Raw genomic sequence first — 11393 nt, 5'->3', positions numbered from 1 at the left:
GAGGGGGCCGCTCCCATCAACATCCAGCCTGGGCCCCAGGCTTGAGGGGAGAGGCGCCTGCTGTGAGAGGCCCCCGCCGTGAGAGCTCCCTCGGTACACGTGGCCGTCGGGCTGTACACTCGCATTCCTCTTTAAAGCTGCTCTGAGCGGGGCTTGCAGCCTGTCTGTTCCCTTTGTCTTGACACGTGACACAACAGGCTGTGAATCCTCGTTCTTGGCAGGCAGGGCAGGTCAGGACGAGCTGGCGGCACTGGGGAGTGGAGCAGAGGTTATAGTGGTCCCAGGGGACGCCACAGTAGGAACATTCTGGGAAGAAAGAAAAGCCTTGTTATAAAAACACAAGCACACATGTGTGTGCACACACCACGTAGACAGGCACTTCTCCAGTTCCTAAACCTAGCCCTTTGCTCATCAGCATCTAATGTATCCTTTCGGGCCTGGGGAAGGTTTCTAACCAACAAGGCTCCCCCACCCATCCCCACTTTTTCGGGTTAGGTTGCTTCTGGGATTTGTCTTTTGATTCTAGCATTCATGGACCCATTTTTCTTTTCCCCATTTAGAAAACAGGTAGTAACGTTTTTCTGTTTCATTAACTAGTCCCAAGCTGGCCAACACCCTTTGTTGGCTTTTTTCCTTAACACCATTCCCTTTTGCACTGAGACACAACACGCCTGAATACAGGTGACTGCACATCGAAACTCTGCAGTCCACACCTGTCTCCCCAGGCCTATGGATCTGCTGTTGCCAGGGTACACTCAGCCACACAAGTCCTAAAGCTCATGTATCTACTTTCTCAGCCCCTTTTGCCTGCTGACTTCCTATTACCACTGATAACATCATTCTTCAAGTCCCCTTACCCAGCTTATCTAAGCTACCTTTGGGCCCTCTCTCCCCACTTTTTTCTCCCTCTAGCGCCATTAGAGATCTGAAGTTGCTTCCAATAAGAGACAAAATAAGACCATTAAAATGAATAAAAAGATCAAGAAGAAAGGGGAGAAGAAATCAGACTCCCATCTTATTTATTATCCAGGTGTTAATTCAATCTCGGTCCCTGCTCAAAGAAGTTCTAAAAAATTCTGACAGTCACTAGGGTTGTCTGCTTATGACCTTTCCCATTCAGAACAGTGGCCTCCAGGACGAAGATCCATTTTCTTAAAGATTAATTTAATCTTCCTCCTCCTGACTGTTTTCATCTGGTACCACGTGTTATTGTGGACTACGGACTACAGTCTCACCACAGGCTTCCTGTAGCCACTCTGCCTCTGGCCCTGGGGTCAGCTCCCACCCTGGAATGCCCCACCCACCACTCTAAACATGCATAACACATGTGTCCACACACCATCTAACTAGGGGCTCTTTTATTTGTGCCATGAATCTACAGCCTAGTGAAGACTATTCTTGGAAAAATGTTTTTAAAATGCAGAAAATACATAGGATCACAAAGGAAACCAACTATACAGAAATACAAAATAACAGTATTCTTCAAAGTCTGGGATACAGTATGTTATTTAACACACAAAAAGATTTAGTGATGGGCCTAATAACTTTCCATTTTGAAGCAATGATGCACATAAAAGCTATTTTGAAATATTCATAGCAGCTGTAATAATGAAAATACTGTGATTTCTATTGATGACAAAGTCACAAGTACATCCAATATACCTGATTTGCTTCTTACATTCATAATTGAAGTGCTATATTTAGTGAAGGGTTATGAAACCAAAGATGAAATTATTTTCCAGTCCAAATTCACAGGCCCCTTTAGTACAATATTACCGACTCCAGGTTAAGACCCTAGATTTAGCCTATTAGTTCAACTCTTAGCAGGTGGACAGAGTGAGTGCGGTTATTCCCATTTTAAAGGACTTGTCTAACTAGTAAACAATAGAGTCAGATCCCAACCCAGGGCTCCTAATGGTCAGGGTTCTGTCTGCCCCAGCACTGCATCCCCAGCTCTGGTGGGAAATGGTGGTCCTGTGCAGTCCTTTCCCCTTTATTCGTCAAGCAATCAGTACTGGCCTGCCTTCCAGAAGGTTAATACAGAGGATGTGCCTGCTCAGGAGTTGCGGTTCTGAGCCAGTGCTGACCTACCCGACACTATGTCATTGTTGAAGGATAAGGCATAACGCTCATCGAAAACAAACAACTTCCCTTTGTAAAAACCATCAGGAAACTCCTCCAGGTACTTGTGGATGCCACCCTTGAGCTGGAACACTTCCTTGCACACTCCCTGTGTATGGAAACACAACAGGAAATTTGAGGAGACTAGCAGAGGCCAGTAGGAAGCTCCACAGAGAAGCGACATGTGGTAGGAATGCCAAAATGGGGCCCCTGGTTCCCTTGTGGGACACTGAAGAACTGCTGACCAAGGGGGGCGAGGAACCAACTGGCCAGACCTTGCCCGCTAGGGGGATGGCTGAGGACAGCAGTCAGGGCCTTCACTCTCGAGATCCTGGGAAGCCCAACTATTTTTGTGGCTCCCTAAATATAGGTAGACACCTGTTGGGACATGTAATGTTACTGAATTTGCTCTTCTCAGGATCAAGCAAAAGGATTAGGAAAAGGGAGATGTCAACTAATCTTTCCCTTTTGTACTTGATGAGTCTCTAAGACTGATGAGTGCTTTTCACATCTTGAGATTTAAGAACTTCAGACTTTATACTTAGAAACTCTATGCTGGAACCATACAAGGGGACAATAAATCCTGCTGGCTGGGGGTGGGAGCTTCCTTCGCCTCCAAGCCTGCAGTGCCCTGAGGTTGGGAACTCACCTTGGTTTTCAGGTAGGCTGAACCCCGCTCACAACGGATGCCCCCAGTGCAATACATCAGCACCCTCTTCTCTTTGAAAAGTTCTAGATTTTCATCAACGTAGCTAGGGAAATAACTGAATTTCCTGATGTCTGGGGCTAAGCAGCCCTGGAATCGTCCCTACAATATAGAAGCAGCAGAAATAAAATTAATCAGAAAAACATACCTGGTAAGAACAAAGATTCTTTCTGCGTCAACCACCACTCCCCAGCCCTGCCTTGGCAAGGAAATGCCAAGAAAATGGCTCACTGCCATTTTCATCCCATACTCTGACCTTTCAAACTTCAAGAGCTAAAACTTAGAAACAAGGCTAGGTGGGCTGTGGGTTACCCTCTCAGAGACCTTGGGGAACTGGAGAGGTTGCCCAAGGCAAACTTGACAAGATCCTGGCATGTGTCTAGGGGTAGGCATATGGGAGACAGTTCATTTTGTGCAAGATGTCTTTAATCCCTATTTTCTTAGCCTTTCTCACCAGATTCTGTGTTCAAAGGCTTGGGTTTTCTCTGCTAGCAGCGGGAGGAGAGCCACTGACTGGGCCACAGTGGGCACAGTGTCCCCTTCAGAAACACGCTGTGCTGTGGGAACTCGGTTGTGGTTTTCTTACTTACTATTTTGCTTTCATAGAAGTTTCTGCAGTCCAATAGGATAGTATCACTTTCTTCCTGATTTGCCTGAGACAGAAACTTTTCTACTTCTTTATGAAATTCACCTGGGGATAAATGGATTCCTAAAACCAAACAAAAAATTGGTTAAAAACAAAACCAAATCACACAGGGCCCAGCCCAATGATTTCCATTTGTTCCTCCCCACCTAAACGTTTCCTCTTCATAGTTACAATTATGTCTGAAAATAATGCTATCTGATCAGCATAATGACAGAATTTAGTAAATCTATGTCGTCACTCTCCCTCCTAAGATGAGTGCTGTAGAGACCTGGCAGTTTAGAAATAATTAATCAAAGAATTCTGCATCCTCATACTTGGCCTAACCCAGTGATAAAAGCCAGACTGTAGAGATGTAAACTGCCACGTGGGTTTGCTGGTCCATGTTATGGCCGGTGTTCAATTGTTCTGTATATGGAGGGGCCTGGACATGTATATGCTTGACTATAGGCTTTAGAAACTGTTCTATACCAACATCAAGTCCAAGTGTGAGCATATGGTTATGGAACAAAGTTTGAATAAGTCTTTAAAAAATATAGCAGAGAAGAATGTGTCTAAGTTTGTGTGTGTGAGTAAAAGAGAAAAGGGGTTGACAGCAGGAATGAAATACGAGAAAGAAGCAAGAGAGAAAAGATGAAAGGCCAGAAGAAGGAGAGAAAGGACATGAAGTAAAATACAAGGAGACTAAAAGGAAAGAACCTGTCTGCTGGGGCCTTTTGCCTTCTCTACTCTCCAGGGGAGAAATATTCCTATACCTTTAGGGGTCCAGACATCTCAGTAGCTTGTGAAGAACTTTTGGTGAATCTGACAGGGGAGCAACCACACCTCATAGGTGGGGGCTCTGGTGTGTCAGTTACCACTCATGATCGATCCTGACAGCACCACGCAGTGATGGATCCCAACAGCCCCCTGAAGCTGCTGGGTACCAGATGGGGTTAGAGACCCAGAGCATGACCAAAGAATCTAGATTCCTGCCTGCCCATCTGAGGACTGCATGGAGAATGTAACAGGGCTGGATTTTATATGTGATGTCACATAATTACACAGTCACCAAAACAGTGGGGTGGAAAGGGAGGTTCAAAACTGTGATGACAAGCATGGAAATCTGCTGAGCCTTCCCCTTACAGGGAGCTGCAGGGAACCCAACCTGTTCCGGCTGCTGCTATTACTGTGGCTGCTCTCCTGGCCCTGTGGAGGCCTGATCAGACAGTGACTCACATAGACCTGCTTAGAAGAAGTGCCTTCAAACAATGCAGCTCAAATGAAGGCAGCACAGCACTACATGGAGCCCATTCTCCCCTCACCTCCACGGCGAGGTCCTGTAATGCCGACGAGGTCTCCTGCCAAGGTAAGGACACTAAGCAGACACGGCCCTTTGGGGCCTTCTGTTCTCATACATGAGTCTCCTTCCCCAGATGCTTGTATCTTACTCCCATTTCCCTCTGGTTTAACTCTTATCCCTTTTAAATATTTACATATTAAAAAATGAACATAGAGCCAGCCAGACCTTTCTGTTTCCTGATGAAAGGAGACAGTACTACCTATGAAGTAGACTTGGGGGAAAAAAGGAAAGAAAAGAAAAATGGTAATCAAACCTGAATCTGATCAGGTCTCTAGATGTGAGCTGTCTAATATGGCAGCCACTAGCCAGCGTGGCTAACGGGCACTGGAAATGTGGTTTGAGATGTGCTGTAATAAGGGTGACACGTGGAATTTCAAGGATTTAGTATACAAAAAAAAAAAAAGTAACATCTCTCTTTGTTGTTGTTGTTATAATTAGTATTTATTTTTGGCAGTACTGGTCTGTGTTGCCGCGTGGGCTTTGCTCTAGTTGTGGTGAGCAGTGGCTGCTCTCTAGCTGCGGTGTCAGGCTTCGCGTGGTGGTTTCTGTTGCTGCAGAGCACAGGCTCTAGGGCACGCCGGCCTCAGCAGTTGCAGCACGTGGGCTCAGTAGTTGCAGTTCCCTGGCTGTAGAGCACAGGCTCAGTAGTTGTGCTTAGCTGCTCTGCAGCCAGGTGGGACGCTCGTATCTCCTGCGTTGGCAAGGCGGATTCGTTACCACTAAGCTACCAGGGAAGCCCCTAAAATATCTTATTAATAATTTTTTACATTGAATACAAGTTGAAATAATATTTTGGCTACACTGCATTAAATAAATGGTATTAGTGAAATTAATTTCACTTGTTTCCTTTTACTTTTTAAAATGTGGCTACTGGAAATGTAAAATTCCATCGTGGCACACATAATATTCCTGCTAGACAGCACTACCATAAATGTGACTAGAATTCACAGGAAAGACAGAGGAACATTACACGGAGATGCAGTCAGCATTATCCTGACTGTGGGAAATAGTACAAGCAAAATTTTCTAATTCCTTCAAAAAATAAACTGCATGGGAAAATAAAAGATGGAGGCTCTAGGTTAAAAAGCACTTAAAAGGCTCAGTCACAACGAGTAGACCTTACTTGAATCCAGATATAAACAAACTTTAAAAATTATGAGATAACTGGGAATTTTAAGCCCTGGCTGAATATTCAATAATATTAAGTAATTACTATTAAAATGTTTTGGATATGACGGTTTTATAATTATTTATTTTTTAAAAATCCTTTATTTTTTAGCAATATCTACTAAAATAGGAATGAAATGACATGACAGCAGGATTGTTTTCTAAGTAATTTAGGTTGGGGGAAGGGAGTGGGGATTGATCAAAGTTGGCCTTGAATCTGTAATTGTTGAAGCTGCAGGATAGGAACACGGGCGTTCACTATAATATTTTTTCTACTTTTTAAAATGTTTGAAATTTTTCATAGTAAAAAGTAAAACAAAACCAAAAACCCCAGCCAAACAAATGTCTTTCAACCACCTATGATACCCATGAGTGAGGGGGAAAAGAACATTCTAGAGCACTTGCAAACAGACTGCTTTTGTATTGAAAGCTGCTTGCTTTCTGTAGCGAAAAGTCTGTATGTCTTATCCATTTGATGAACTATTTACAAGTAATAATTATACTCTTCCCAAATTGCTATCTTTGGAAAGAGAAAACAACTTCTTTCCAAACCATCACCAAGAAGAATAACTAAGCCGGGTCATTCTAAGCAGCGAGTCTCCCATCACCAGAGCACCAAAGAGAAGAGCCAATGTGAGCACCAGGTAACACGAGTGTCTCCCACCCCACGGCTATTCTGAAGAGAGAATTCATCACAGCCCTCGCTGATCAGAATGTCTAGCTTTCACATTTGTCTCTATATTAAAATTTGTCCCTATGAAGAAAAGGAAAATGTTTCTTCTTAAAGCAAGCATACCAGGCTTCTTATAGGAGATCTTATTGGGACTGATCCCCATGGGCACAATTTCTTCAAACACACCAACACGCAATTCTGGAAAACAGCAAGCTCCTCCTTTGCTGGTCTAGCCAATGAGAAACAAAACAGAATATAGTCTTTCTTGCCCATCTCCAGGTATAAGATATTTATTAAGTTGAATTATCTGGAACATTCTATGCTCTAAGTTCCTTCTCCCACTGAAAGAGCTGTTCCTAATTTGAGGTTTCTTAATACTTCAGCTACCCTATTATTACACAACAGATGTAATCTTATATTTGGCACTTCTTTATTGCGTATCTACCATGTGTAGAAATGTCAAATTGAAAAGGTGTTTCTATAGCAATAAGCATTTAACTATAAAACTGAAACACCACCAAGCAATTTCTATATGTAAGATTGCATCCAAGCTTTTGTTCAGGAGTCACAACCTTTTCTTTTCATATCATCACCACCAACACTAACACTTACTAGCAAGGTATTTCCCACCACCTCTGTAACCCATGACACGAAAGCATAAAGTCACTCTGACATAAAGTCTCCTTCAGAGAGCAAGAGCTTCAGTCCCGCTGTGGTATGAGTGCTGATCTGATCCCACCAGGTTTACTAAACACGCAGAGATCCCCTGAAACAGGTGGTCTCTCAGGTGAGCAATTATGGCTAAGTTTGAGTTTAGTGTGTGTAAGCTGCAATGTCCTTAGTCTATATAAAAAGGCCCATGATCACATGGTGGCAGCTTGGAAGATGGATTGGAAGGAGCATACTCTTTCTACTGAGCTGCCTCAAGACCTAGAGGGGAAGTGGTATTCTGTCCAGCACGGCTTACTTCTTTATGGTGATCTCCATAGCCTGGAGTGAGAAGAGGCACTGAAGCAGAAGCAAATGGCTCTCAATCCATTTTATTTTCAATCTCTCTTACCTTAAAATCATCCTTACACAGGTAATCCTTAAACAGTGGGCAGGAAAGCATGACACTGACATAGAGTCTAGTGGCCAGTCTGCTTCCACCAACAGTCCCATTGATTCCTTCCGTAGCAATTCGAACCTGAGACATAAAACAGTGAAAAAGGGAATGCAGCCGTCCAAGTTTCTCTTTGTTTTGGTTGGCAAGTTGTGTCTGACTCTTTGTGACCCCGTGACCTGCCAGGCTCCTCCGTCCATGGATTTCCCAGGCAAGAATACTGGAGTGGGCTGCCAAGCCCTCCTCCAAGGGATCGTCCCAACGAGTCTCCTGCGTTGGTAGGCAGACTATTTACCACTGAGCCACGGGGAAGCCCATATTTGTAACTCAGTTTGGATTTTTGCAGGGCAGAACAGGTTCATGTGTATTGGTGAACTTAACAGGAAAAGCAGAAACTCTGCTATGAACACCAGAGTGTTGCCACACAAAGATACCTGTAGTTTTCTGAAATGGCACTGCCCATAGCTCAGCTGAGGTGCTCAGTTAACATATGCTGAACCAGAGAATAAAATGGATAAAACAACTGGAAAGCCCCATTTGCTATGATGTTCCAGCTGTCCTGTGGCCAAAGCTTAACCTAAATTCAGGGCAGCAGATCCAGAATCAGGATGGACCTTTGCCACTTAACTTGCCAAGTGGCCCTGAGAAAATTCTCTTTTCTGAACCTCAATTTCTTCATCTTGATAAGAGAGATGAAAAAGAAGCAATAATGAAAAGCTGCAGAGGAGATATTCCTCAAGTCCTAAAGCACAGAGCTCATCTGAGGGCCGGGAATGCACACGAGCACCCTCTGCATGGTTGGTGGGGTGGGGGGCGGGGGCAGGTAAGCCCACCACGGCAAACCCACCCACTGGGAGGAGCTTGTGTCTGTTTTGTTCTTTGTTGCATACTCGGTGTCTAGAGTAGTACCTGCCCACAGTAGACATTTGATATGTATTTGCTGAGCAAATGAGTGAGAATCCAAACCTGAGGCTTTCTGGCTTCTCAAACCCTCTGTTCTCTTTGAAATGCTTCACTGGTTGGGGGACATTAAAGCCTGGATTAAAGCCCCTACCCTAAGAGGCAATGCTCTGGGGGGCCTGCAAAGTTACTTGTTCTGGTACCACAAAACCCTTACGGTAAGTTTAAGATGGATCATCTTTAGAAGAGCTAGCTTTCTAAACTTCGAAAGTGCAACACTGTGTATCATGGTATTCTCTGGAAAGAGAAGTAGCTTAGAGCAAAGTTCTGTGTTATTACATTGTTACTTATATAACAATTACAACAATGATACCTACCAGTGCATTAGAATTTGAAAACTTTTAAAGGCTCCCCTTTTATTAGGGCCTAGAGGAGGTACTTGTTTGTTGCCTCACTTGGCTCAATTCTTTAGAGCATGGATAGAAATGGGATTCATTTCACAAGCCAGGGCCTACTCATTAGCAGTAGCTCTCCAGAGTTCCATGATTCTGAGTCACATCCAGGCTCCGCCTGATCTGGGCTGACAGAGGGAAGCAGGAAGCATATGCCATCTCTGCTGTACAGGCTACTGCACCTGTTACCAACTCATTTTTTTAAGGGACAACATAGAAAAATAGAGCTGAGCCAGCATTAACCAAAAATCTACCCTAACACTGTCTCTGACAGGGGCAAATATGAGGAAGAGGTACAGGCTTCTGTGTAACTGTCTTTTGGGTAAGCCAGAAGACTCTTTCCTATGTTATTTTAATCCCAGAACCCAAATAAAATATAAGTATGTGCACTCCCTGAATACTGAGGTGGGCAACCTCTAAAACCCATGCATTAGACTTTCAACTCCTGTTGAAGGATTCCTCAACTGAACCCTTCAAAGTAGCTGCTAGGTGAGGAAAGCCTTATACCTCACAGATGAAGAGCAACAGTTAACATTTAATGAGCACCTTTATATTATAAAGTTCCTGTCTTTATATTATAATCCTGAAAGGTAGATATCATAATTCCCACTTGACAGAAAAGGAAACAGAAGCTTAGAGAAATCAAGTAATTTAAGAGAAATCAAGTAATTTACCCAAGGGCACAGAGTTGGGGGTGGTAGATCTGGGATTCAATACCAGATCTTTTAGGGTCCACCTTTTATAATTTTCCTTTCTAAAGCCTCTAATGCATCTGCTCAAATTTCTTGAGGCAGTAAGAAGTATATAGCAAGGGGTCAGAAGCTTCTTTCCATAATTCTAGAATTTTCAAGTTCTCCCCTTTCCCTACAAATGCCAACATTCTTCCAAATCTCCTACCAACACGAAACTTGAGAACTTAGCATGTATCCCTGAAGCCTTAGAATTTAAACCTAAGAACCAGGCAGGTGCTGCCACCTTGTGGGCAGAGACCCTCACTGCCAGTTCACCTTGCCCCAAACTACAGCGAGATTGATTGCCTGTTTGTGCACTCAGGTTTCCGTTCCATCTTTCAAGGTGTTCTCTAAATACAGATGATGATATATGTATATAAGCCACAAATGTTCTTTTTTTTCCACAATGCATCAGCAATTTTGCCAGGAATTGCAGACATAGTGATTAAAAAATACATAGTTTTGCCTTTTGGGAACTTACAAACTAAGGAAGGTCACAGATATTAAGATAAAAGTCACTAACTGACAAGTGCTATGAAAAATAACTACAAGATGCAGTGAAATAGTATATCTGGAAAACTGAATTTAGATTAAAGGTCTGGAAAGATGTCTTTGATGAAGTATCATTAAAACTGAGAAGTGGAGACTGAGTAAAAATTAGGAGAAATGAGTGGGTGTGGGAAAGTTCCTTGAAGAAAGTATTCTTGTAAAAAGGCCCAAAGGCACCAAATGAAATTTGTGGGCTCCGAGAAACTGAAAGGCTATTTTGCTGGAGTATAATGAGTAAAGGGAGAAGGAAATGGCAACCCACTCCAGTATTCTTGCCTGGAGAATCCTGTGGACAGAGGAGCCTGGTGGGCTGCTGTCCATAGGGGCGCAGAGTCGGACACGACTGAAGCGACTTAGCATGCATGCATGCGTTGGAGAAGGAAATGGCAATCCATTCCAGTGTTCTTGCCTGGAGAATCCCAGCGACGGAGGAGCCTGGTCGGCTGCTGTCTATGGGGTCGCACAGAGTCGGATACGACTGAAGCAACTTAGCAGCAGCAGCAGCAATGACTAAAGAATGGCATCAGATAAGTAGAAAAGGTGGAAGTGGCCAAAGTATGCAGGAAACTTAAGGGCACGTTAAGGATCTGGGTTTTACTCTAAATACATTGCATAGACACTGAAAGATTGTGAGGAGGGAGGGAGAGGATTTCATTTACTTTTTAAAATCATTCTGGCTGCTGTGTAGAAAATGATTTAATGGGGGAAAAGATGGAAGAATGGAGAGTAGTCTGGAAGCTACTGAAATGAATGAGGTAAGAGAGGGTGGGGCTAGGTCTAAGGAGGTGGAAATGGAGGATCAAAGGATATGTTAGAGGCAGAAATGTCAGGACTTGGTGATGAACTGATGAGGTAAATGCAACTTTCAGTCACTATCTGCAAGAAAACATGGGTGTGAAAAATATCACTGATCAAGTGATTGCCTCAAGGAATAAAAACCTGGGACAAGTGTAGGAAAGGTTAGTGTCATAACCAGAAGGAATATATATATATATATATATATATAT

The 11393-nt window shown here is 43.4% G+C and overlaps 1 protein-coding gene across 4 annotated transcripts in view; it reads right to left on the bottom strand.

Moving 5' to 3' along the window:
- TSTD2 (thiosulfate sulfurtransferase (rhodanese)-like domain containing 2) overlaps positions 1–11393 on the bottom strand; it is a 27877-nt gene that overhangs the window by 910 nt on the left and 15574 nt on the right. For all 4 annotated transcript variants that reach the window (XM_010847063.1, XM_010847061.1, XM_010847060.1 and 1 more), the window contains exons 5-10: positions 7713–7838; positions 6776–6881; positions 3418–3536; positions 2771–2929; positions 2092–2230; positions 8–306 (exon numbers count right to left, since the gene is read on the bottom strand). In XM_010847063.1, the coding sequence (XP_010845365.1) occupies positions 17–306; positions 2092–2230; positions 2771–2929; positions 3418–3536; positions 6776–6881; positions 7713–7838 (939 nt within the window). In that variant the 3' untranslated portion in view covers positions 8–16. The remainder of the gene's footprint in view (positions 1–7; positions 307–2091; positions 2231–2770; positions 2930–3417; positions 3537–6775; positions 6882–7712; positions 7839–11393) is intronic.

This window comes from Bison bison, unplaced genomic scaffold (assembly GCF_000754665.1).
Source record: "Bison bison bison isolate TAMUID 2011002044 unplaced genomic scaffold, Bison_UMD1.0 scf7180017864243, whole genome shotgun sequence".
Lineage (NCBI taxonomy): Eukaryota > Metazoa > Chordata > Mammalia > Artiodactyla > Bovidae > Bison > Bison bison.
The sequence above is the reverse complement of the archived record's forward strand: the minus strand, read 5'-3'. Positions and strand labels throughout refer to the sequence as shown.